This window comes from Calonectris borealis, chromosome 1, assembly GCF_964195595.1.
Source record: "Calonectris borealis chromosome 1, bCalBor7.hap1.2, whole genome shotgun sequence".
Classification (NCBI taxonomy): domain Eukaryota; kingdom Metazoa; phylum Chordata; class Aves; order Procellariiformes; family Procellariidae; genus Calonectris; species Calonectris borealis.
In genome coordinates this window covers 197,764,844-197,791,904 of record NC_134312.1, presented here as the reverse complement: position 1 = coordinate 197,791,904, position 27,061 = coordinate 197,764,844, and the positions used below count along the sequence as shown (strand labels likewise).

The 27,061-nt window shown below is 46.6% G+C and overlaps 2 protein-coding genes across 9 annotated transcripts; one reads left to right on the top strand and one right to left on the bottom strand.

Moving 5' to 3' along the window:
* The first annotated feature begins 14,928 nt into the window (after positions 1-14,928).
* On the top strand, positions 14,929-20,195 carry GTF3A (general transcription factor IIIA). The gene is made up of 9 exons (XM_075139861.1): positions 14,929-15,126; positions 15,479-15,579; positions 16,099-16,195; positions 16,387-16,475; positions 17,425-17,498; positions 18,748-18,831; positions 19,237-19,466; positions 19,594-19,653; positions 19,918-20,195. Exons 1-9 carry the CDS (start codon positions 14,929-14,931, stop codon positions 20,077-20,079), a joined length of 1,095 nt encoding a protein of 364 aa, XP_074995962.1. The 3' UTR covers positions 20,080-20,195.
* MTIF3 (mitochondrial translational initiation factor 3) lies at positions 19,553-27,035 on the bottom strand. Of its 8 annotated transcripts, none has more exons than XM_075139867.1 (5): positions 26,906-27,035; positions 24,340-24,380; positions 23,059-23,522; positions 21,712-21,824; positions 20,120-20,417 (listed from the first exon to the last, which is right to left on the bottom strand). In XM_075139867.1, the coding sequence occupies exons 3-5, from the start codon at positions 23,519-23,521 to the stop codon at positions 20,205-20,207; spliced, it is 789 nt and encodes a 262-aa protein (XP_074995968.1). In that variant the 5' UTR covers position 23,522; positions 24,340-24,380; positions 26,906-27,035; the 3' UTR covers positions 20,120-20,204. The 8 variants fall into 8 exon arrangements, with proteins under 8 accessions (XP_074995963.1, XP_074995968.1, XP_074995969.1 ...); XM_075139868.1 differs by having other exon boundaries at positions 21,712-21,857; positions 26,910-27,027; XM_075139866.1 differs by having other exon boundaries at positions 21,712-21,857; positions 26,906-27,011.
* Positions 27,036-27,061: the final 26 nt, after the last annotated feature.

The window sequence follows — 27,061 nt, the reverse complement described above, 5'->3', positions numbered from 1 at the left end:
GAGGGAACTGGGGTTGTTTAGTCTGGAGAAGAGGAGGCTGAGGGGAGACCTCATCGCGCTCTACAACTGCCTGAAGGGAGGTTGTAGCGAGGTGGGGGTTGGTCTCTTCTCCCAAGTAACCAGCGATAGGACGAGAGGAAATGGCCTCAAGTTGCGCCAGAGGAGGTTTAGATTGGATATTAGGAAAAATCTCTTCACCGAAAGGGTTGTCAGGCATTGGAACAGGCTGCCCAGGGAAGTGGTAGAGTCACCATCCCTGGAGGTATTTAAAGGAGGTGCAGATGTGGTGCTTAGGGACATGGTTTAGTGGTGGACTTGATCTTAGAGGCCTTTTCCAACCTGAATGATTCTATGATTCTATGATTAATTGGCAAGGCACCAGCGCACGCAGCAGCAGACACCCCATCTACTGATGCAAGTGCTTTGTTTTTCCATCCTCAGCACTGTAGTTTGATACTGATCAAACAGCCATGCATATAAAACTGGGTTAAGGCTCCTTTCAGATAACAAGGCGCTGTTTTCCCTTCCAACATTAAACCCTGTGGGAAGGGGCCCACTAAAGCAGCTCTGGGAGGTTCACAGCGATGGGTGGTGGAAGGAGGGACTGTCTTGCTCTCAAGGTGCTGGAGAAGAACTCGGAAAGGCTGTGTCCATCAGCTCTCCAGTGCTGGCTTGGAGGGTCACCCTGGGCACATGGTGCAGCCTCTCCAGGCTCTGGTTCCCCCAAATGGGAAAGTTTTTCCCCAAATGCACATCTTGCCTGGTTGAACAGGACACTCACTGGTTTGGGTACTGCCTGCCCCAGGCTCCCAACTGGCTGGAGAGCCCCAGCATTGCACAGCAGCATCCTGCGTGCAGGACTGCAGGTGTGGGCTGGTGCACGCATTGGTGCCTGCACTTCAGTGAGCGTCTGGTGAGGAGCACCTCTCCTCCTGCACCCCCTTCCCTTGCCCCATCTCCACCAAATGTGGGAGGAGGGAGAGGGCAGAGGGGACTTCAGCCCTGGGGCAACACCTCTGCATCGTGGCTCACAGCATGGCAAGGTTGTGCGCCCTGACTAGAGGATGAAATCCTACTGTGGGCACTGTCAGAAGCTGCGCAGCAACTGCTTGGCTAATCCTTAGCTCCCAGCTTGGGGCATGCTTTGGGACTCCCCGAGTAAGAAAAGCGTGCCACAGCCACACGTCTGGGATCTGCGCATCGTCCTCGCGCAGCTGGAGAGCGAAAGACACTCATTCAGGGAGGAGGCACCTTCAAACATCTGACATTGCCTCCTCAGCGGAGAACAATGAAACACAGGGATATTTTAGATGAGGCGTTTATTTAATCTGTTAAAAATTGTGGGTCTTCCTCTGTTGGAAAAGGATCACATGCCGGGGATTAAAAACATTCCTACTGCTTTTAAAGTCATCTGGAGGCAAGTAAACCTCTGCTTCACAAAGGATTCAAGGTTGCCTGTGCAGAAACCAAGAGAACATGGCAGGCAAAGAGCCATAAGGAAAACCAGCCCTCGGTAAACACAGGCGAGATGCGGGAGTGTTTGCTTCCACGACGGCAGCGCCTCTGGGAGAGCATCCAGGTGATTCCAGCCTGGGAAAATGGGCACATTATAAGCTTCTGTGTAAAAGTAGCGTCTATCTTTGCTTCCCTTTTAACAAGATTAGTCTTGCTTTTCTCTCCCTCTTTCTTCTGCTGTCTGCCGGCCACCTCCGTGCTCTCCCACTAATGTGATTAGCGGTGCATGGGGACCATACTGGCAGCAACTGTCACAAAGATCTCTGCTTACTTGAGTGCACCTCTTTCCTCAATGAAACATCTTGTGTTTATGGTCACAGGGGGTATTGTTAACTCCTGGATTCGAATAGAAAGGGATATTTACGACCCTCCCATAAAAGTTGATTCAGGGAGACATTTAGGAAAGAAAGGGACAGAAGACAGATGTGTTTCCTACCACAGATGCTGAGGAGGTTCAATTGTTCTGCATATGTAATGACTTTTTATGGTTCCTTACAAACGCTCTCCACACTGCTAGAAAGGTGCCAAAGTCAAATACGCATAGTCGCTTACAGAAGACAATTTAGTGACCATACAGGACACTTTGTATCTTGTTAAATATGTCAGAGATGGACATCACTAAATGTACAACATGAAGGGGAATCTCTGCCTGCACCAAGTCACAGCCTCCTTGCTGCCTTTTCCCCTCTGCCGCTCTGCTTTCATTTAACATTTCCTGAGTCTTTCAGGGCATGTTTACTGTCATGCCCATATGCTTAACACTTAAAGCACCTATGGATTTTTTTCCAAGCGAGGCACATTATCAGTGTTACATTGCCAGCTAAATTGCCTGCAGTTTTTGTGTCCCCAAAAGAGCAGAAAAAGAAGTTTTAAGTCTTCCTAACTGTGCAAACAAATAAGCACTTGTAGGTGACAGGACCGGAAAGACTGCTGGATTATAGGTCTCAGGAGAACAGATGACCAGTGACTAAAGCATAATTACAGGCAAGAGAAGAGAAGGAAGATGGCAAATTGCTATGTTATCCTAACAGCAGCCAGGGGATGCTTGGTTACATGTTGCTTCTGCCCGGGGCTGGCTGGTTTTACTCTCTGATGTGAGCTCCTGCAGTGTGATGAGAGGTTTAAGGTGAGTATACAGGAGGAAATATGTCTCTCAGGTGGTAAATGAGCTTGTGACTATTTACAGAAGTGGAAGATCTGGCCAAAGTCACCAGCTGTGGTCCCTCCATACTCCTGTGGCAGAAGCAAAGCCATTTCCCAAGAGTTCTTACACCAAAAACATTGTGCAAAACGCAGCTGTGTGCTGAGACACCTGCAGAGAAATGCAGCTCGTCCCAGCTGCACCCATCATCATCCCACTGTCATCCCAGGGATCAAAACTCACATTGACCGAGGACAAAGTCCTCTTGTCTTGATGCACACAGAAGAAAGGGAAAAGGTGAGCAGCATGAGATCATCAAGGAGCTTGTGCACCTCCCTTTGTGCTCAAAGACAAATATTTCCAGCTGGCCTGAGGTTTTGCAGTGTAACAGAGCGAAGAAGGGTTTCAACAGGACTGGCTCATGCTTTTACCAAGTTATCTGTGAACTTAAAACTCAGGCAGGGCAGGCTCAAGTTGGGAGTGGATGGATAATTTTCAAATGTCCAGACTGAGTCAAGCTTGTTATACTAAAGGGCTGAACTGCCACTACTTGGGCAGTGCCATCAGGGTGGCTGTAGCTGCCAGGCTGCCTTCCTGCAGTGTGTAATTCTGCATAGGAACAGCACAAAAAGGGTTGTGACCAGGTTCCCTGCACGGACAAGTGATTTCTAATGATTTTGTATCAATCTTTGCCTCTTTGTCTAACCCTTGGGGATACCAGTGTGTCCTGGTTTCGGCTGGGATAGAGTTAAATTTCTTCCTAGTGCTGTGTTTTGGATTTAGTATGAGAAGAATGTTGATAACACACTGATGTTTTCAGTTGTTGCTAAGTACCTTTCTGGTCAAGGACTTTTCAGCTTCCCATGCTCTGCCAGGTGCACAAGAAGCTGGGAGGGAGCATAGCCAGGACAGCTAACCCAACTGGCCAATGGGGTATTCCATACCATATGATGTCATGCTCAGTATATAAATAGGAGGCATGGTCGGGAAGTAGCGATCGCTACTTGGTTACCAGTCAGCGGGTGGTGAGCAATTGCATTGTGCATCACTCACTTTGTATATTCTACCATTATTATTATTATTATTATTGTTGTTGTTGTTGTTGTTGTTATTATTATTATTATTATTATCCCTTCTTTTTCTGTTTTATTAAACTGTCTTTATCTCAATCCACAAATTTTACTTTTTTTTTTCCAGTTCTCTCCCCCACTTGGGGGGGAGGTGGGAGTGAGCGAGCGGCTGTGTGGTGTTTGGCTGCCTGCCGGGTTAAACCACAACACAGCGTCACTCCTGCATTCTCATGTCATGAGTGGCCATTTATTACCCTATCATCTCCTGTCCACAAAGAAAATAAAATGTTCCCAGATGGGGAAGCTTTCTTTCTCTGGTAAATAATTAATAACGAAACTACAAGCTGCTGCTTGTCTTGTATGCTCATACAACAAATGGTACTTTCTTTGCCTGCAAATGAGCAAGGTAAAAACCTCATGGGATAGACAGTATGTCTGCAAAAGCCAAACCTCACTTGCTAAAAAAATCTGGGCTAAAGTAACAGGGGAACAGCCAAGTTTAGTAAAGGCTGGAGTCAAAAAAATGTTACAACTCACAGAAATCCCTGCCCTGGGGAAGCCAAGCTCAGCCACAGCAATCTCCTCTCTCAGGAGAGCTCAGGTGTGCTCTGTCCAGATTTCAGCTGGCCTGGGATTTACCTCACCACCCCAACTACTGAGGGCAAGAGCAGAGGTTTGCAGCCTACCTGCCACATCAAGCTGAAGTGGCACACCAGTGAAGCCTGGAAGAAGGGGAAGGCCCATGGCAGTAAGCGTCAGACCCCCTCCTGCCAGCAGCACAGTGCTGCCGCTAACGTGGGCTTTGTTAATGTTCAACCGCCTTGGGAGAAAATAAGCTCTGACGCGTGTTTCTGGTTTCTGAGGTTCTTGCATTATTCCCAGAACCGTAGGGTCTTACCTCGTCCTCCAAAATGCTGCATTTTCATTACTAATCACTCTCACTGCCAGGAAAAAACCCTGGCTTCAAGCCCAGGAAACCTGACATTAGTGATAGCAGTGACAGCAGCTTTTCATGCATCTGCAGATTGTGACTTTTGCAATGGCCCGAAGGAGAGGACCACACAGGGCAGTGCTGGGCAGAGATGATCAAGCTGGTCCTGAGCACATTAGCTCAAGCACTGGAAGCTGTAAGACCTTGGTGTTTCTCTGTGTTTGTCCATGGTCCCAGTCCCACACCGATGGAGCCCTTCACACCACCCACTCAAATCCACTGGCGCCCTGCCCAGGCAATGGGGATGTGCCTCAATGGTGCTGGCTGTAAGATAAAGCTAGGAGTTACTCTCTAGCCCAGATTATCCTTGTTTTAATTCATGTATGTTTTCAAATCCCAGCTCTCTGCTGCCCCAGTCATTTGCTTCACCACATCTGAGCCCATGATGCTGCCCTGCGCGTCGGGGGGGGCACAGCCCTGCCATAAAGGGGGACTGCTGCGAGCCGTGAGGAAATGAAGCCAGGAACGCTGCGAGTTCTTGGCCATAAAAAACATGCTGCAGGCTGTGTCTTGCTGGGCAACGTTAGTTCCCAAAGTTGTTTTCCCTAGTTGTTGTCATAAAACTTCAGTGAAACCACCTACAAGCTTCAGAAGTTGCATGGGGGAGGGGGTATATGTTGAGAGTCCATTGTTAGAGCCTATAGAGCCTCTTCTGCTTAAACTTGCTTGTACTGGTACGGCTTTGCTGGGCTCAGTGGTACGGTCAGTGAGTCAGATCCCAGGAATCAATTAATCATCATTTTCTTCCTTGAAAACAGATGAGACTGCTAAGAGAATTTTTAAATAAAGGAGTTTGTGCTGGGCTCCGAAACCTTGCTCTTTTGTCCCTCTAATTAGGGACCAGGCATCTATTTAGCAGGACTGTTTCAAGTGCGAGGTAGAGCTGCAAGCTGCTGCCCAGCCACCGTACCAAAATACAGAAAAGGAATAAATAAACTCAAGTGACAGGCAGTTTTACAAGGGCGATTGCAAACAGTCGCAACACATCTCTGTGCACACATACAGCGGCACGGTGCTTTCAGAGTATGGCAAATATGTAAATGTGCCTCTAAATGAATGCTTAATGATTCAACTGACCCCCCTGCAATTAGCTAATTGATGCAATCTCTCCTTCTGCCTGCAAACCACCCCCAAGCCTATCGCAGCTCCCCACGCTAACATCCCTGTCCGGATGCCATCCCTCCTGGCAGCACGCGGCTCGTCGGGTGTTGGACACTTTACACTGGAGCTGCAGAGAGCGTTGGTCCGTTCTGATGGGCACCCCAGTGGCACAGAGATGCGCGTTTTCGGATGGCACAAGCAAAGGCAGTAGGCAGGGCCGAGGGGCAGCAAGGCCAAAAGGAGAGATGCAAGAGAGAAAGGATGTGGTCCAGATGCGCTAATTACAATTAAAAGCTGTAAAGAGAGTTCATTCTCTTAATGAGGAAAGAAGATTTCTCCTAAGAGCCTAAGTTGAATGACTCAGCCCTATACCCTCCCAAAATCTGTTACAGCAGGGAAAAGCAGCATCCTCTGAGGCAGACAGGGTGTATTTAAGAGAGTTGGCACGGCACCCATCAGAGGGGTGGCAGCTGCTCCCCGCAGGGCAGAGCAACAGCTTGCAGGTGGGCAGGGGAGATGGAGCAGAGAGGAGAGAGCCAGAGAGCCCGATGAGTAAATCTGGTTGATGACTTCTCATCCAAGTCGGTTGTAGTCATGGACTTATTAATAGATATGAGGTAGAATTGTGAAAAACATTTGGTTTTGTCAGCTTGATGCAGAGTTGAGGAAGGGCTTAATCTTTTCTCTTTACTATGCTGGAGAGATGGAAACTTTTCAAATTAAACAGAAAGCTGTTTTGCTTGGAGTCCTTTGCAGAAAGCATAACGTATGTTTGTCCAGCTTCCAGCACTTGGAGGGTCTGGTGGACTAGGTCTTCACAGAGAGCTTTCTGTTTAAACACATTCAGAATTAGGCCTTTAAATTAAAGGTTGTCCCTGGCTATGTGTCACAGCCAGCACTGTGAGCCAGCTACAGGCTTTGGACCCGACTCTAAAGTGATTAAAGCGACTTGAGTGAACTAACTTGTCGCTCCCAGGTTCATACTCGATTAGCTGTGACCGGAGTAACACCTCCAGATGAGAGGGCAAGGGAGAACCATGCATTGTTAAGGCACTCGGGTGAATTTTTCACCCACAAATGGCCAAAGAAAGCTGAGAGGATCTGGGAAGGGGAATGCATAACAAAATGAACAAAGCTAAGTGTGGTAGAGATCGACCATAATCAGGTAATAGTTGCAGGGAATTCTTGTTCTAAATTATAAGCCTGCACAAAAGCATTTTTGTTCTTTTGATGACTGTATTGTCCTCGTTCTCCTTCCACGCCCTTCACTCTGGTAGCTCATTACATCCACTCATTTCACCTTAGCATATTTAGGGATGTGCAAAACAACCAGGATGCTAGTGCTGAGTTCCTGGCTGGGACTGCAGGTATGAACAAATCATTAAGTAGAAAATGTCCAAAGAACTATGTCATCTGATGATAGAAAGAAAACCTTTCTGTGAGAACAACGAAAGGAAAATTTTGGCCTTTATTTTCAAAAGAAGTCAGAGGCTAATCCAAACATGTAGGTTGACCCCAAACAGATTGTTTTGCTTTGGAGTGTTTTGTGGTGCAGACAGTGTTGGGTTTGTTTCCATTCTGAGTCAAACCAAACTTTGCAGCTGGAACTTCTCCACAAAACTGAAGTTCAAGTCCTTACCCTCCCAGCACAGCTTGGTACAGTTTAGTCTGTCTCTGCTTGCCCCGAGCTAGGGCGATGCTGGCAGCAATCAGCCTACTCGCTGCAGACCTGAGGTGGTAGTCCCAGCCCTGCTTCTTCAGACAGCCTCATGCCACACTCCCGCAGGTATCTCCACCCTTGTGCTATGAAAGCACCGCTCTGATGGGCTACCGTGCAGCCCACACCCATTGCAGGTGCTTTGAAGTGGTTTCTGCTCCTGGCACAAGGTGACAATCCTGTCTTTTGGCCATGGGAAAACCTCATGAGGTAAGGAGGAGACCTAGGCTTGAGGGCTCTGTGGTTGGGACACAACCACTTTGCCCTGGGGGTCCATCCCTCAGCAGTGTGGATACAGCCTAAGGCACCCAAATGGTCTGTGTCCCTGCTTTGCTTGTAGCACAGGTAGGGCCAGAGCTGGCTTTGGTCTCTCTCTCCACCCTGGGGCAAATGGTCTCACCTCCGGGCCTCCAGCAGGAGAATCCCTTCCTTCCCAGAAGTGCTAGGAGACCTGGACAATGCTTGGGAAGGCTAACATAAAAGCTATGGTGGCTACCTTATCTCCCACTTTATAAACTAAGAAGTGTATGGAAATTACCCGAGGAACAAAACCTGCTAAGTAACCTCATTATTCCTTTCTTTGGGGAGTTTACTGTAAAACGGCAGGCTTTGGATCTTAATTTGCTGGGAAGTGCAGTAATGTAATTAGCTAGACTGATAACAAGCTGAGCTGTGTGAATTCTTCAGAGGAGAGGAGGAATGTGCTAGACAGAGAAGGAAAAGGAAGAAGAAAAAATAATGTTTCCCCTGCTAAGAAATCAAAATTTTTTAATATGTTAGTGATATAAAATTATGGAAGAGTTTTGTTTTGGTCAGAGGGAATGCCATGCTCAAATATTTCCTTATTTCTAGAGCCCTTTAATTATTTTTTTAAAAATAAAATTCATGCATATTTTGAAACAAAATATTTTTGTTTTTTTCTTTTCTAAGCAGCATCTCCCCTGTCCTAAATATTTCCTCATTTGGCTAAAGCAGCTCAAAAACAGCTTGGGGAAACTGTCTCCCAAGAAACACGAGAGCCCAGTCCACCCCATCCGCCCACTGTGCGGCTGGGGCCAAGATCTGCCTGTGCCCGGCCCCCCCATGCTGCCTGTGAGGTACCAAGGGCTCTTCCCAAACCCAGACCTTGTCAATGACCCGAGCAAGCCTTTTTACTTAGCGCTGCCATCTCTGCTCCCAAAAGCTTTGCTGAGGACCATGCGAAGCTCCGGCGGTGTGAACCTCATGAGGCTCGGCCATGCGCACCCCTGGGAGAGGGGCTGCCCACGCCTTGCGGGCCCACTTGTCCTGGTGGCCAACACAGGCTTTTGGGGGCTTGTGAAGGTCTTTCACAGCATGAAATGAAGAATGCCTTTCTCTTGTCACTAGGTGGCTCTATCTGCTTTCACTAAGCACACATGGTTTTCTTTTTACGGCCCCAAATGAGCAGCAGCCCTACAGCTGTGTGCTTGTAGGGTCACCAGCCACCGCCGGGAAGGTAAATGTCCGGGAGGTGGAAAAATTCACTTGGGTTTTGATGATGGTTTTCATTATGTTCTTGCTAACATCCCTGAATAAAATGAACACTGTTGTGAGAAACCTCATGTTTCGAGATTGGTATGAAACAGTCCCCTCGGGGACAAGCTCTGGTTTGCCTTGTCTCGGACTCCTCCAGCAGCCATTGCACTCCAGCCCCTCTGCAGATTTGAACCACAAAGGGAGGAACTTGGGTAGCTGCCGGGCGTTTAACTCGAGTGCAGGCTGGTGCAGAGTTAGGAGCTTCCTTTTCTTTGTCCTTTGTTAGGGAGGAGGCAAAGAGGGGCTGGCTCCTAGCACACCCTGAGACAACTCAAGTTGGTGGGACGGTGCCTTCCAGCCTATGTGCCACCATGCACCCCCCGGGCCACCCGGCCCCTGCCCAAGGGACGCTGCACCCATGCCAGCAGCTGCCATCCCACCCTGTGGCTGTCCCATGGGACCTGCTTTTGTGTTGCGTCTTCTTGGGGGCTGCAGCTTCAAGGCACAAATTTACCTTCTGAAGATGCTCTTCTTCAGGGACAGGGAGGTCACTGCTACAGCCTGTGCACAGCAGCCTGGGGGACAGTCTGGGCTGTGCTGGGGCGATGGGAGCAGCGGGGGGCAGGGGTGGTTTGGGAAAAACATCCATCTCATCATTTGGCCCATGGTGGCAGGGGGTACTGCGATTTTGGCTTGTGCAAGGTAGAGCAGGCAGGCAGCCCTGCCCGCTGGAGCAGAGTCCGCGGCTCTGCAAGCGTTGGCATCTAAAGGAGGAGAGGATGCTGGTACATGAACAGGCGCAGAGGGAGCGCAGGGGAGGTGGACGGGAGGGCAAACCCTGGCTGTGCAGTGGGCAGAGGGCATGCACTGAAGCCCTGCAGATGTCTGCAGCCTCAAACCCTTACAATGAAAGCCACACGTTCAGGTTTTGGATGGCTTCAAATAACTAAAAAGATACTGCAGGTCTGACTCTGGACAAGAAAGCATATCAGATTGTTGCTTTCCCCATGAGAAAAACCGTATGTTGAAAAAAAATACAATATATTCAGGGGCTCACTGGCTGTATTGGCTTAAGGCTGAGTATTTTATCAGCTGCCAGATCTCTCAATTGTATTCAAGAGACGTTTGAAGCAAAATTCCTGCCTGGAAAAAGTTACTATCTGAGGATATAATCCAAAGCCATGAAAGGCTGGGGCATCTCTCTTCTGCGTTCACAAGGATTTGAATCAGGCCCTGGGGAACTAGTCCGGCATCTCTTCCACACATCAGCAGCCTCTGCGCTTTGACGAGACAACCCTTGTAATAACAACTCCTTGCAGGGGTATTTGCAGCTTTGGCTGCATGAATTACAAGAGACTAGTGACCATGGTGGGAAAGGAAGCAAATTTGCTTATTTAGATAATTAATAGGCATTTGAGACAAGTGTTGCTGTATAACGCACCACCGACAGACTAATAATTCTGTCTGATGAAGCAGCAATTATTATAATAATGTTATGGTCCACTAAAATAACCACCCCTCCTAGCCACTGCTGCCAGGAGAGGATGGATGACATTGCGCTTCTCCTTCTTCCAGGTGATCAGAGTACGTGCTGGAGAAGCGCCCCGCGGGGCTCGGCTGGGAGAGCACGGACTCGTACAGCTACTGTGTGGCAGCTTCTGTTGCAACCCGCCTTCGGAGGATGCCTTGTTTTTATGGCCAGGGATAGCTGCAGGCATGATTTTGCACCTGCAATTTTGGTCAGATAGATAACTGCCATCCTTACTGACCCATGTAATGCGATGCCTTGAGAGGCCAGTGCCGCGAGCACAAGCAGTTGTGGCGGATTAGGAACAGCACCACTTGCAGGGCAGACATAATGCTGGGTGTTATGTCCCTTCTGAAAATTGGCTGTGCCGTGAGCCAGGGAGGACCGATAACCGCATCAAGGTCCTTTGGGCAGGCTGTTCCTTCCTGGAGTTGTGCCGCGGGACTGAGGAGTAACTTTGCTCACTTCAGGGGACTACGATGGTGAAATGGAGAATCGGGGCCATTTTGTTTCAACCTGGTCTTGTCTGATCCTGTCTAACAGCTGGGTGAGATGAATGCTCGAGTAGGTAAATCCTTCAGGGCGAACGCAGCAAGGCAGGGGCAGGAATGGGGGGAGGAGGTGTTTTCCAGGAGAGGGGTCCTCCATCACCCTACAGCCCACGGAGGGGCTGTGCCCAAGCCCTCCTTTCCCCGATCCCGTCTGGAGAGAGCTCATGGGGAGCCAGCTCACACGGGTGCTCACAGAGTTGGGTTTCCCTTCTTGTCATGCAAGCCACGGGAGATAGGAGAGATACAAGACCCAGGCAGCGATATTAACTGACTGGCCTCAAACCATGTAAGGAACACCTGGAACCTCTCTCTAATTTGACTTGTATGACATGCAGGAAATTTTATTCAAAATAGGCAGGTCAGGATAGCTGATGGGAGGGTTGATGGGGAGCAGAGGGCTCTGGGCACTGCTCCGCTGTGTAACTTCACTGTCGTTTACAGCCCATGCCTCCCGCAGGCAGAAGAGAAAATCAGGTAACGCAGATTTCCCCTATTTCTTCTCTTGGGGGATCGGTCTATTGAGAGATTCATTAAAATCCGCTATGCCAGAGATAGAAAAACATCACCTGATAAGAAAATGCTCTTATGGAAAACAAACCTTTGATAGCTTTACGTGCTTCTTGAACACAGGGAAAGCCAGTCAATAAAGTTCCTTGTGGCCTAAAAGCAGAAACATCTGTCGGAGGCAGCTTGCTAGACTGAATATAGCAGCAGGAAAGCCCAACTGATTAACTCCATCCTCTTTCTAACATGTTTTTGTGGTTCCCAGAAATCCCTGGAAAGGGCTCCTGAGGACACTGGCACCATTACAAGCCAGCTATAATTCTGTAAACAGAGAGATCAAGGAAACATTATCCTAACTGCAGTTTACCTCTGGCACCCAGTTTGCATAATTCACACGTGCTTCATCTGCTCTCCCTTAGATGTGGGAAAAGCTTGTTATTTAGGAAAAGAACAGGAGCCCAAAGAGGAGAGAACAAAGCCGTTGTTGTTGAGAGGAGGAAAAGAAAGCTGGGGGGTTGGGGTCCATATAACCTTGCAAGTAGGTGGGAGCTGGGGAAAATGGCAGGGAAGACTAGAGCAATACCACACTAGACTCAGGAAGCACCTCCAGTGTGGCTGGGCTGATCCTCCTCAATGTGGAAAATACTAAGATCAAATCTGAAATGGAACCCACTGCTCTTTCCAGCTCTACTAGAGGACTCTTCAAAATCCTCCCTCTGTAGTCACCTCAGAAGACATCAACAGCACAACACAATGAGAATCCCTCAGGCCTCTATTTATATATTTCCAAAATTGGATTAAAATTCCCAGAGGTCTCTCCTGAAATCTTTAACTGGCATTGCATAGAGCAAAACCCTATGTGATGAATATTTGTTCTCTGTGTAGCCAGTAGCGACATTTTCCAAAGTTTTCTCCCTTGCATGCTATTTCATCACCTGTGTTAGAGAGGCCTGAGGCATTATCATGTTTTCACAGGCAAAGTCTCAAAAAGGAAGATTTATAGCTTTTTTTTTTAAATTTCAGGTTTGTTTTTATTGCAATTCTGAGACAAAAAAACATAAGAACTTTTTCTTCTAAGTGTTTTGTTTAGTATTTGTTAAAAGCTGGGATTTTTTCAGACTGACTTCCCGTCCAAAAATAAGGTGATTTCTTGCCATTGCTTTGTGAGGGTCTGACTGATTCAGCCCTCCCCTTAATCCTGCTACAGATGAGCGAGATAAGAGACATCCCCCAGGGCCATGGGGATCTGCTTCCGGCCCAGCATGAACATCTCGTTCTGCCCAGCAGCTTTCCTCCCCCATTGCCCTAGCCTGCTCCAAGCACCGCCATCTGCTCAGGCTTCCCAGCTCTCAGGACACATAGGAGAAGAAGGAATAGGAGTTTTTCTGTTCGGGATGGTTTCCTTGTCACTGCCCTGTTCCAGTTTTCTCCCTCCGACCCTCACACTCACTCTGTGGGGAGAATTACAGCAGATGGGAAAAATCTCCTAAAATTAAGCTCAGGTGACAACTCAAACAGTACAAAGCAGAGCAGATGATGTGATCATGTGATGATCAATGATCTGGACGAGACAATCAAGTGCATCCTCAGTAAGTTTGCAGACAACACCAAGTTGGACAGGAGAGTTGATCTGCTGGAGGGTAGGAAGGCTCTGCCGAGGGACCTGGACAGGCTGGATTGATGGGCTGAGGCCAACTGTATGAGGTTCAACAAGGCCAAGTGCCGGGTCCTGCACTTGGGTCACAACAACCCCAGGCAACGCTACAGGCTTGGGGAAGAGTGGCTGGAAAGCTGCCCAGAGGAAAAGGACCTGGGGGTGCTGGTTGACAGCCGGCTGAACATGAGCCGGCAGTGTGCCCAGGTGGCCAAGAAGGCCAACGGCATCCTGGCCTGTATCAGAAAGAGTGTGGCCAGCAGGAGCAGGGAGGTGATCGTGCCCCTGTACTCGGCACTGGTGAGGCCGCACCTCGACTACTGTGTTCAGTTTTGGGCCCCTCGCTACAAGAAGGACATGGAGGTGCTGGAGCGTGTCCAGAGGAGGGCAACGAAGCTGGTGAAGGGTCTGGAGCACAAGCCTTATGAGGAGCGGCTGAGGGAACTGGGGTTGTTTAGTCTGGAGAAGAGAAGGCTGAGGGGAACCTTATCGCTCTCTACAACTACCTGAAAGGAGGTTGTAGCGAGGTGGGTGTTGGTCTCTTCTCCCAAGTAACAAGCGATAGGACGAGAGGAAATGGCCTCAAGTTGCGCCAGAGGAGGTTTAGATTGGATATTAGGAAAAACCTCTTCACTGAAAGGGTTGTCAGGCATTGGAACAGGCTGCCCAGGGAAGTGGTGGAGTCACCATCCCTGGAGGTATTTAAAAGACGTGCAAATGTGGCGCTTAGGGACATGGTTTAGTGGTGGACTTGGCAATGCTAGGTTAATGGTTGGACTTGATGATCTTAAAAGATCTTTTCCAACCTAAACAATTCTGTGATTCTACGAAACCTCAGCACAGCAAGCCAGGTACCAGGGAGGTGCTGCGCAAGATATTAGAGCCCCTCAGCGAAGTGCACTCCCATGTCCACTTCCCCTAGATGTGACCTCAGGCAGCCCGGGGACAGTGCATGACCACAGGTCAGGGTGACAGACCCCTCTGCCGTGGGACCTGGGGCAGCAGGGACACCTCCATCTGGGCTGCATATACCTGAATTTTGGGGCAGGTGGCAGGGAGTCTGCAGCAGAACCTGATGTCTGGGCCTAACCAGCACCGTGCAGACCCACCTCCTCCCCTGGCAAGGCCAGGACTCAAACCAAAACTGCCCGGAATGACCTTGCCCCAGGACATGACCTGGCACCTGCAAAATCCACGTGCTGCTCCGTGGGGAGGCAGCAGAACCCGCCTGCCCCTAAAGCTCCCGAAGGGCTGCTCTGTGGAAGGACCCCGAATTGGGTATTTTTGATCTCTTCATAACCGGGTCACCTCTGGTGTGTGAGCTGGCTCCATACCAGGTGGCAAGTGGGGCATGAGGTAATGGAGAAGGGACCCCGGGCTGCTTGCGGGATCAGGCTCCCTGGTGAGGAGGACGGGGCCCTCTGCACCTCTCACAGCCCCTTAGCCGACGGCGGATCGGGCAGGATCACGACCGCCGTGCCACGCTGGGCAATGGCAGCCGCGGCCCCGCCGGGGCAGCCAGTTGGGGGGCGCCACGGGCCGCCGCCACCACCCCCACTCCCGCCAGACCGCGCATGCGCCCGCTCGGCGCCCCGCCCCCCCCGGGCCCCGCGGCTGGCGCGGGGACGGGAGGCGGGAGGGGATCACGTGCTCTCCCGCATGGCCGGGGAGCGGGCGGCGGGGAGCGCGCAGCAGGGTGGGGGGGCCGCGCGCGCGTCCTCGCCCGGTGGCGGCGGCGGCGGCGGCGGCGGCAGCGCGCTCCCCGCCCGCCCCTTCATCTGCTCCTTCCCCGACTGCGACGCCGCCTTCAACAAGGCCTGGAGGCTGGACGCGCACCTCTGCCGGCACACGGGCGAGGTGGGCCGGGCCGGGCTGCCGGCAGCAGCGACGCGGGGTGGGGTTCCCGCATGGGCCTCCCCGTCGGCAGGGGAGGGAGGTTTTGTGTGACCGAGGCGAGCGGCGCCGTGCCGGGGCCCGGCAGGCGGGTGGCGGCCTGGGCGGCTGGAAGCCAGGGCTGCCCCGGACCCTGCTGGTGTTGGCCCTCTCGGGGGGATGGGGCAGCCTGCGTGGGGCACCCAGACACCGCGGGGGGCTGCGTGGGTTGTGTCTGAAATACCGCCGCGGGGGCATCCTGCTGGAGGCAGCCTCCGGGAAACAGCCGAGCCCTGAGGTGTGGCTTGTCATCGCTGAACAACCCGCTCTCTTTCAGAAGCCGTACGTGTGCGATTACGAAGGCTGCGGTAAAGGTTTCACGAGAGATTTCCACCGCGCTCGACACCTTCTTACGCACACTGGGGAAAAGCCGTTCGAGTAAGGCCAAATTTTTTACTTCTTAAAATGGGTTACGCTTGCCCTTATGGATTTAAAACTGCTGTGTGGTGGTACAGAGCATGGTTTGGTATCACGAGCACTGCCATAACTGTGTGCACGCGGGGTGAGACGTGGGGAATCTCCTTAGCCTAAAACCTCCTATCTGGCCGTGATCCATAATAAATGCTTAAAGGAATGCGCAGATCTCTCCCTAGAATACAGAATTGAAAGAAGGAAGGACAGTTCTCCCCTAGTACTGAGCCCTTAATAGCTGCATGTCATGGATTAGGAGCTAGGAACGCCTCTGTGTTTTATTAAAAATCTCTTCTGATATGTTTTCCTGTGGCTTTTGAGTGTAACTTAGCCTCTGGCTTTTTGTGTCTTTAAAGCAAATTTTTATATCTGGGTTCTGAGTTTTGGTTATTCTTTATGTATTCCTCTTGTCCAATGATTTCTATATCTGCCTAGGAAACAAATCACTGTTTGAGCGTGGTAATAAAAAATGCAGTTCATTTGCAGGTGCAAAGCTGATGGATGCAATCAGAAATTTGGAACAAAATCAAACTTAAGGAAGCACATCGAGCGCAAGCATGAAAATCAGCAAAAGCAGTATGTGGTGAGTAATTACCTTTGATACTGTGAAGTGGAGGCTAAACAAGCTCCTTTTTGTGTATCTAGTGAAATACTTCAGCTTGTTGTTATGTGGTACTTGTATGAGTTCAAATACTGTGATTGGGATTTCAGCAAACACATGTGGACTAGGCTGTCATTATTTGGCCTCTAATGATAACTTAATTTCCTAAATAGTGCGACTTTGAAGGCTGTAACAAGTCTTTCAGGAAACATCAACAACTTAAAGTTCATCAGTGTCACCACACCAATGAACCTCCCTTCAAGTAGGTGGATAATTTTAATAATGAACTTTAACAATTCCATTTAAACACTGTAGATGAAAAGAGGTGCCTCTTCTCAACCTTTTGAGGTTGTGGCATTTTAAAAAAACTGGCATGAATTTGTAGTCATGGCTGCAAGTACATTTCTTGTACTAGTCCTTTGCTCAGTACACCGTTTAGAGGAACAGTCTTAGTGCTCTGTAACTTCAGCATTCCAGACATTTTCTTAGGATTTATTACAGGTTCACAGGAAAAATAAACAAAACCCCCCAGTTTTGAGTTCACACAGTCTGAAATACAAGCATAAGAGCTTGCACAGTAATGAAAAATGCAGCTACCTCTGTTTTCCAGTAAAAAGCAGTGGCTTGGCTAACATTGAAGTGAGTAGTAGCTTAAAAAAGGTGAGAGGCTTGGACACCAATCTGAGAAGCTGTGCGTTGCAACTCCATTATTTACATGACACATCAGTATAGATCTGATGAAAGCAAAGTTTAGTCTTGTATTTTTTACAGGTGGAACACACTTTACAGGAGTGTTCCACTTCAGTGAAGTGCACTAGTATGGCTGGGTGACAGGCTCAAAAATACTGTTAGTGCTCTGCTACCGCTCTGACTGCTAGGTCTGTACAAGCCACTTAAACCTTCCACTTTCTATCTCTCTTCTATGTTTGAAGAGTCTACTGTGTAGGGAGGATATGAGGCTTGATTTTTTTAGCTAAATCTTGACTTACTGTATACACGGAAATCATACTATAGTTTTAACTCTTGAGGGGATCAAAGTCCTCTATTAGAAACATATTATGGAATTTACTTTTACAAAGGGTGGGGGGACACAGAACACATCTTTAGGCAAGGAGAAACTTGGATTATTTTGTCCACTTTAATTGTTTTTGACTTAAAGAAAAAATATGCGATGCAGTGAAAGAAGTTAAACCAGTGTACTTTATACCTAGATGTAATAATGAAGGATGTGGAAAGTACTTTTCTACTCCAAGTCGACTAAAGCGGCATGAGAAGATACATGAAGGTAATACAGTTTTTCTTCTTGCCTCAGTTATATTTTAGCAAAGGAAAAAGGGCTTCTTCCAGTATAGAGAGTACGCAGGGATGTTTGACGGACATGAAAGTATTCTGGGCCTAGTCATCCAGACAGACAAATGAAGAACACCCATTTTGAATAGTCAAATGGGATACAATTGCAAGGCATTGCAGTATTCAGTTAAAATGTACTTGTGGCAGGCTGAACAGAGCTCAGGATTCCTTCAGTCATTTCTTCTAATGTGCTTCCTTGTCAATAATCCATCTTCTGGAGATGGGCTAATGGTTAGGGCACTAGCCTAGACCTCTAGAGGTTAGGATCAGTTGCCAGTTCTGCCACAAATTTCCTATGGAGCCTTGGCAAAACCGTGTAGGCTTGCACTTTTGAAGTTATTAATGTACCTCTGTAAAAGGTATTTAAGTGGAATCGTCAGGAGGTGGTCATATATGTTTGAGCTAATTGTGCTGCACTCCTATCCATTCTTTCAGTACTGTTGACAGCTAAGCCACTTTGCAGTGCTAGGAAAAAAAAAAAAAAACCTACAACCCAAGGGACTAGGAAGAGTATCCAAAATCTGTGATTCGTACTGTGTTCCTTTTTTAAGACAGGGACTTGTTCATAGTTGTTTGACCTTCCCAGTCCTGGGATTTAAATAGCATTGACTTTCTGTGGTTCGTTTAAAAATCATTCTGTCTGCTTAACAGTCTCTTTAGAGTCAGGAATATTACTGTATGGTCAAGATCTTTTGTTTTTAGTATGTAGTACAAATATTTATATAGAAATAATACATATTATTACCCTTATTTTCATCTATTTGAATGAAAGTGTATGGCTGGTGAGGAAGTAGTTTTACTGAAGCAAGGAGAGATAGAGTTTCATAAAATCATTTAGGTTGGAAAAGACCTGGAGGTCATCTGGTCCAACTCCCTCCTCAAGGTGGGGTCAGACCAGGTTGCTGAGGGCTCCATACAGTCAAGTTTTGAATGTTTCCAGGGGTAGGGATTCCACAGCCTCTCTGGACAACTTGTGCCAGTGATACAAGGTTTCTTCCTTAAATCTATTAGGGTTTTCTCATATTCTAATTTGTTTCCCTCTTGTCCCATCACCGTGCAGTATGGGAGGAGAGGAGGAATACTGGCCTTTAATTTTCGAATGCTGAACGTGGAGTTCCCCCTAGTAAAACTGGACTGTGTTTGCCAGAACCTTTGTGATTGTAAACATTTGCCCTGTCTAACAGGCTATGCATGCAAGAAAGAAAACTGCTCATATACTGCAAAAACCTGGACAGAGCTTCTGAAACATAATAAAGTCAGTCATACAGGTAAGCTCCAAATGCTTTAGTAAATAGAACTTAACTTTTGATACAAATAGGAAACAAACTGCTAATTTGAAGAGAAGTCCTTGCTGAACTCATTTTGTCAACTTGTCACTGTGTCTAGACAAACTTTTTTACTAACACTTTATTGGTAAAATGGGTGTCACTGGCTAGACCTTAACTGATGAAAATGCTACTTAGTATGCTAACTTTGCTTTGTGAGCCAGTTAACGAGAAATTTTATAATGCACAACTTCAGATCAGGATAATTCATATTGCATTATTCTCTTCCAGTCTCTGAGTTCCTTGCATTTCATGTGGATTTTAGCATTGTTCTAGAGGACTGCTAGGGTTTGATTCTGAGCTCCTGTAAGAAGCTGTTAATCTATACTTTGTCTCTCTCCCACTCAGAGCCGATAGTTTGCAGTGAGTGTTACAAAACTTTTAAACGGAAAGATTACCTCAAGCAGCATCAAAAAACACATGCTGTGGAGAGGGAAGTCTGCCGATGCCCAAGAGAAGGATGTGGGAGAACTTACACAACTATATTTAACCTTCAAAGCCATATCCTCTCTTTTCATGAGGAGAAAAAACCATTCTCTTGTGATTATCCAGGCTGTGGAAGAGTGTTTGCAATGAAGGTATGTATTTTATACTGTCCTAATCTGAATTACATAATCTGAAATGATAAACCTAACTCTTTTTCTTTTTTTTTTGTTTTCTCTTCTCTCCTTTTTCTCTCCCCTCCCCTGCTTTTTGTAACTGTAGCAGAGCTTGGCAAGGCACGCAGTTGTACACGATCCTGAAAAGAGAAAGCTGAACTTGAAAGTAAGTTATACTCTTGAAAACATCCTCTAAACCATACCCTGTCACTTCAGAGGAAGGTAAACATCAAGTTTATGTGTTTTAGAACGTGACTTCAAGCAGGAAAACAGGCCAGCTATCTACTTAATTTGGGAGATTCTTAATTTCTGAAGCTCCTTCAGATAATGCAGCGTTGGCCTATTAATTGATTTCTTTTTTCCCTGCCACATTAGCAGTCTTTGCTGCGTAGATATGTTAAGGTGCTAATTTTGGATTTATTTCTGCCAGGCAAAGCGTTCTCGTCCTAAGAGGAGCTTAGCCTCTCGTCTGAGCGGCTACATTCCTCCTAAAACGCAGCCAGGAAAGGATGCAGTTGTGACAGAAAGCAAGACAATGGATAAGCCCATGGAAAACGAAATACCAACTGTTGAAATTCTGACTCTGCAGTAGAGGTTAACTGAGACAACATTCTTTACGGAATGACCAGTGCAAAGCTCAACCATAACTTTATTAAGTTTATAGTTTGTTTTTTTTAAATAAGAAATTAATATTGTTTACACCTCTTCTTCATAAAGTCACTGATGCGACTCATTTGACTTCAGATCTTCATTTTCATCTTTCTTTACTGTACTGTTTTTCTGTTTTTCCATCTTCTGGTATGCTTTCAACTCTTTGTCAGACATGTGTCTCAAAATACAGGTACTTACTCCTTCTCTAGTAACTTTTGGCTTGGAAAGATAAGTGGCTTTCTCAGACATGGTCTCCAAAATCTGATCAAAAAGGATGAACTAAAAAGAAGGAGAAAAATAGGACTAAATGCACAAACACAGGTAGAAAAAATATTTCAGGCCGTTCTGTTACGACACGATCTCCTGCTTGTGGTTTAGCTATTAGCTGAAACGAGCTAGTTGCTAGTCCTGGTTTGAGCAGTTCAGCTTGTCGTTTCCTAACCATTCATTCTTTACACATAAGCAGGTTTAGGAAAGTCACTAGAGGGATTAAGCCATTTCCTAACATTTAAGCTGAACTCCTGACTCATCATGTTTTGCTGTTTAAAGGTGTCTGTGAAAGTGGACTGCCTCTGACTCTTCCCCACCCTCCTCTTCCACTAGATTCGGGCATATTATTATGGGACTTTCCGCTTATGGGGCACTATTGGTCTAAGGTTAGCAGAATGTGGTAGTATTGAACGGAGTGCATTCATATAACAAGCTGAACTCTTAAGCTCATAATTAAGCTTTTAAATTTAAGGACAACCTAAAGCTGGACTGTGTCATGAAATGTTCTGCTCCCTCCCATATCCAGTTCTTCCTCCTGCTACCTCTTCCCTGTGAATTCAACTTCTTATAAAAATTTTTGTTCCTTTTGGATGAAGTGATATCACAATTTTTTCCAGCAACTTTAGAAGAGAGAATCATCAAGGAAACCTAATTCACTACACACATTAAGAGGAAAAAGTATCTTACATGGAATCTTTATAAAAAAAGGCATTTGTGCAAATGACAATGAAGACAAGTCTCAAGGCCCTACAATTATACTAGTAAGTTGCCACCAGCTCCCTAACGCCTTTATAGATGTTTACTTTGCCAGTCTTGGAACATCATTCCAGTAGTTTTTCACACAGCAGTGGAAAACTAACCTTAGCCACAGTTGCACAAATGCATCTTCAGAAGAACAGTTAGGTTATTGAAATAATCCAGCTAAAATACAGCAGAATTTTTTTTAAACCGTACTGTTAAACTTTCCAGTGAGTGAGCTGGCTTAAGGCATAGACAGGAAAATTTCACCAGCCCAGTTAATAAGGTGGTGCTGCAAAGGAGCGAGAACTTCCTAGGCTCTGCTGTATTCTTAGGAAAGCATGGTATTAGAATTTGTCTCTATGAAACTACTTTTCTAGAACTGCAGTGTTTGAACAGATGCAGCTTAGGTGGGGCAACCATTACTTTCATGGGACCTAGACCTTCACTTGTTTTAGCAGTACATGATATATTAAAAAAATGTGGCAGTAGTGAATAGGGGTAGTTAATACAAGTACACATATTTCATGAAATTGATAGGTCCAACTTTCAGGAGTCCACTTACCATGTCTGTGTTGCTATCCTTTGTTTGCCGGATGGTAACTTTAACATGGTACTTCTTTTCAATCCACTGTGCTATCTGTTTAGTCTTGGTCTCTAAGTCGTTCTTGGCAATAGCTGAAGAAAAGGATAACTCCTTCTGAACCATCCCTGTTTAAAACAGAACTAAAACTGTTTTGGCTTAACATCTGACAGACCTGTATCAGCTGCTCTCTTTCAACAGCCTATGGTGTTTTGTCTGCTTAACTCCCTTCCCCCGTGCTGCTTTCTCTTACACACAGCATCCCAATCTCAGTGTCTCAGCATGCACCGCTACTTGATGTCTCACACTCACTGCTGTAATTGGGAGACTGAGTGTGTGTTTGAGGCACACAGGGAAGTCTCTTCAGGGTCAGAAGGCTTAAAGTATTTTTATTTTAATTACAGTTTTGTTCATAATGCAGGTCTAACAAAGATAAACAGGTAAGCATTAGAAATAAAGATTTAGTGTGCAAATTCCTACATTCTGCACATAGTATAACTGAATGTAAAAGCTCTGAAGTTAGATAGGTCTTCATCTCTAGCCCATTTTCTTGAATGGTGAAGTACAATATTCAGCTGGGAGTATGATGTCTTGTAACATGTTTGAACAATTGATGGTCTCTTCCTCCTTAAAGATTCTCTAAAGTAGTTACCATTTGAATAATCATTTTGTAGTTTCTTGAACAGAAAACTCACTACCACAGTAGTGCTCTCCTCTAAAATCAGAACTCTACCCAAAGCACAGATACCTTCATTAGCCTGAGGATAAGAAAAGATGATACAAGGTCAGATGCCTTTTCTAAAACCTCTTTGCCAAACTCAGTTTGTTAAACTGTTGGAGCAGGCTGACTTAATAAAACACTGAAAGGTGTTCAATATTGACAAAGTTGTGTAAGAAAGGGCTCCAGACTTTGTCTTCCTAGCAGCAAGTTTCATGACTGGTGACAAAATTATGTAATTATATTGGTGTATCTGGTGCTCAGTTTGTAAAGACTGCCTGTCACTTCATGCCTTAGTAAAAGAACAGAAATTCAGTGAGTCTCATGGAACCAGAGTCTAGTTATAGTCACTTAAATAAAAATAGATTTTAAAAATAAGCCAGCAGATGCCAAAATAGTAAATCCTGAGAAGGCAATAGAAGGCTTCTCTCTGGAAGACTAGACTAATGCAAAATTTCATTTTCACCACTGCAAATCCTTAATAGGGTGGACTGCAGTGACATTGCTTTGGATTTACACAAATGCAAGTAAGAGGATTTCATCTGCTGAAACCACTTTTAATGCAGCATTTTTCAAAGTGCTCAGTGTTGTAGTGTCAACAATGTACATACCTGGTTTTGGACTCGCTTTTTTCTTCTCTGCACGTTTAAGCTGTTCTTCATGAATCTGCTGCCCAGTCATTAGTCTGTATACAGGAGGTTCTGTGTTCTCACGAAGGAGAACTAGTTTCAGGTCATGTTGATCCATAAGTTTGAGTGCCTCTGCTCGGTGCATATTTCCTAAGCTTTCCCCATCCTGGCTGATTACGTGCACAATCCGATAGGGAATTCTTCGCCCAACGCTTCCAAATGCTGCTTTCCTGTTTGGTTCCATGTGAGATTTTTCAGCTGTACACAATGGTTGAGCAAGTCCAAACACAGTTGACTTTCTAGGGTCAGGTACCACCATCCAGAATGGAGATAAGACCCTCTTTTGTGGTGTTTGTGTCAGAAGAGTACCAAGAAATCTTTTTGCATAGCTATTCTCATTTCTGGTTGCTTGACATAAAAGTTTCATCGTGCAAAAGGCAGTCATTCTGGGGAAGCAGGGAGGAGAAAACACAAGTTACCCCCATCAGTCAGATTCTTCTAGTTATATTAGAAAGACTTGACTCCAGTTCAGTAAACCCTAGTCCTTATAACTACTCTTTCAAAAAGATGCATGGTGTTACTAATTTTAGAGTAACAGAGGGCTTTAACCCAGAGAGAAAATCTGACAAACAAAATTTATGAATAGTTCATGTTATCTTCAGTATCTTAAAATTTGAGCCTGAACTCCTTTAAAGAATCCAATACTTCTAGTTCATTTCTCCTCACAAGAGTATCTACTCTTACACAGCTTTTCTGTGTATAGAGATTACCCAATAGTTAAGAGGGAGAATTTGCTGTCAAATAAAAAGGCCTGTCATACTTTTAGTATTTTCAGTCCAGATTTTTTTCATGAAGTATCTAACACTAGGACTTTCTTCCTGGTTCTGATCCTTTTCTTTGGAAAGTGTTTCATTTAAGCCACATTAATTCAGAACCACCTTAATCACATAGGGAGTCAAGTGGCATTTTGTGCAACATCTGTCAGCAGCCATCCCAACATCTACAGTGACTCTACTATGTTTTGTAAGGTTTTGGAATTTCAAAGCCTTGACCATACAGAGTAAGATTGCCATGCAGTATCTTCACCTTGGCATTAAAATATGATGAAGTAAACCATTACTATGTTTGAAAATATGGTTTATCCTAGGGTTGAAAACTCTTCCATAGCTAGCATGCAACTTGCTTCTCGCAGCACCGACCCCAAATTGTGTATTTTTCTCAGTTTTCCAAATGTCATTTTGTGGAAGTAATCCAGCTACTTACTTGGTCTTATATGGATTCAGCACTGATATTATTTCAGTAACCTTAAAAAAAAAAAAAAAATAGTGTCTTCACTGTCTTTTAAGCTCAAGTTCTACTGATTCAGCCATGGTTTGAAGTGAAAACGGTGCCTTAATTTAAAAGCTATTTTATCAGGCATTTAAAATATTGATTGACTTTCCCAGTTTTTCACAAACATTAAGTTTAGGGTGGCATATTCCTATTTATAGTGAGCTGATTTTTTCCAGTTATCAAAGCTATTTAGATTTCTTACATACAGAAAGCATGCACCTAAGTAGCATTAATTGTTTAGAAAGTGCAATTTACTGTAGACATTTCACCAGAACCATCTAATAAAAACATGGATAATGATGCATTTCTTCTTATTGAATAATGGAAAAAGCTCATGAGGAAAAAAGAGAAAAATAGAGACACAGATAAGACTTGCCTGCAATACATCAATACATGGACTGGAAAAGCAGCAACACATTCATATGCCTAAGATCCGCACTGGCAAATTAAAATTTAAATAAATTGTTACAGACATCTATCCTGGCATGGCACGATGAAGCTACAGGCTTTCAAAACAAGCCTCAAAGTACACGAGTGCTTGAAATCTGAGGACTAGTGAAACTGATCTTTGAGACACTCCTTCCATTACAATTTTTCCCCATTCTTCCTTGGTTCGTGGAATCCCCCTGGCAGTTTTGGTGCATCTGACCATTATTTGCATTTTGTTCAAAACTTCAGGAATCAGCCATTTTTTAACAGCTGCAAAAACTTTAGAAATAAAGAGCAAACTGTGGAGTATTATCTGCAGTTTTGGTATTCCATGTTTAAAAGGCAGCAAGTACAGGAAAAGCCAAAGATGATACAGGAAACCAAAACCAGGTCATGCCAGAGGACTTGGCAAGAGTGTGACTTCTTTTGCCTAGGAAGGAACATGACTCCACTCTATAAATATATACATACATATATGTGTGTGTGTGTGTCATTGTGTAAACACGTATCCATGTGCATACATATACATGGAGAAGGTGCAAACAATCAGCAAGGAAAAGGAATTATCTATAATTCTAAGCAGTGTTGGCCCAGGAACAAGTAAAATGACCTGCCTGTGAATAAACGTAGTCTGAAAATAGGGACAGTCTGGAGTCTGGGACAGACTTCAAATTTCAGCAGTAGGGACAAAGCCAATATAAAACGTTTGAAGATGGTACCGGATCAATTCATAAACAGGGCAGCCTGACTCGGCTGTTTGCTACAGCAGGACCCCGAACTCAGCTAGCCACAGGGCACAGAAAAGAAATACCAGGATATTCACAGCAGAGTCTAAGTAGCGCTACCGTCCCTTCCTGCCCTGGGCCCTGCCTCTGCCGAGTCCAGGCCAGAACCACGGCCGCGGGGAAACACAGATTTTTCTCGGCTGTGGCAACGGCCCTACAACTAAACGCCCACTGCCAACACACGAGTATCTTTGCGCGTCATCGGCGTAGCCGAGAAGTCCTTATTTTTAAAATGGTTTCATAAACCAGCTGTGGATCGTGCACTGCAGACTTACAGACTGCAATCTGGGTATCACTGGTGCGTTATAAAATACTATAATTAAATTTATCTGGCATTCAGAGGAGGCTGGCTTGCCTTTGTCAGTTACTGACTTCTAAAACTAAGTAATAGTATCACAGCAATGGAATAATAGTTTATTTTAAAGAAATGTTAGTCTTGCTCTGCTAAATACATGGTTTTGCCTTTATTCTCCTTCATTCTCTGCGGCTATTTAAATCTAATAAATCCTGCCTTAACTGTCTGAGAAAGAAAATGACCCTCTTTATGGAAGGATTTTTCTTCATATGATATGGCACGTAAGTGTATTTTGCTTTGCGCGTTTCCGTCACTTACACAGACCATGTATTAGCAAGGGCAGCTGACTTTGCTGGGGGTTCTAATGAGCGGGCAGGCTACAGGCGCACCGGGAGCGGCAGGAGCAGCAGTCCTTCCTTCTGCGGCCGCGGGAGCAGCAGTCCTTCCTTCTGCGGCCGCGGGAGCAGCAGTCCTTCCTTCTGCGGCCGCGGGAGCAGCAGTCCTTCCTTCTGCGGCCGCGGGAGCAGCAGTCCTTCCTTCTGCGGCCGCCGGACGCCTTTCGCTCCGCCGCGGAGCGCCTCGGCGCCGGCAGCAGCGGGCGGTGGTTCTGCATCCTGTAGGAGCTGCTGCCCCGCGTTCTCCTGTGCCGTCTCGTGTGAACACATGCTGAGAAGGCGCTATTTTAATTTTATGCCTGAATTTACGCGGGGGGGGGGGGGTGAAGGGGCGTGCGCGGATGTGTAACCATGCGTGACTGTGACCTGCTGCGGCTGTGTTCCCGGCAGTGCGTGCCGGGGAGGACAGCGTGCCTGCGGCCCCGTGTCACCCGGGCCGGGTGGTGCGTCGGTGCAGGGGGGCCCGGGGGCGGCGGCGCTTGCGGCCTCGCTGCCCGCAGCCCGCTGGGCCTCCCGCGGCCGCCCCGGCCCGGCCCGGCCCGAACCGCAGCGCCCTCCCTCCTGCGCCAGCCGGCTCTTACCTACCTACCTACCTACCTGCCGGCCGAGCCGAGCCACCGGCCCCGGCCCGCCACAGCAGCTGAGAGACCGGCCTGGGCCGCCGAGAGGGTGGAGGCTGCCCCGCCTCTCTCCTTCCTCTTCCTCCTGCTCTTCCTCTTCCTCCTCTTTCCCCCGCCCTGTGCGGGGCT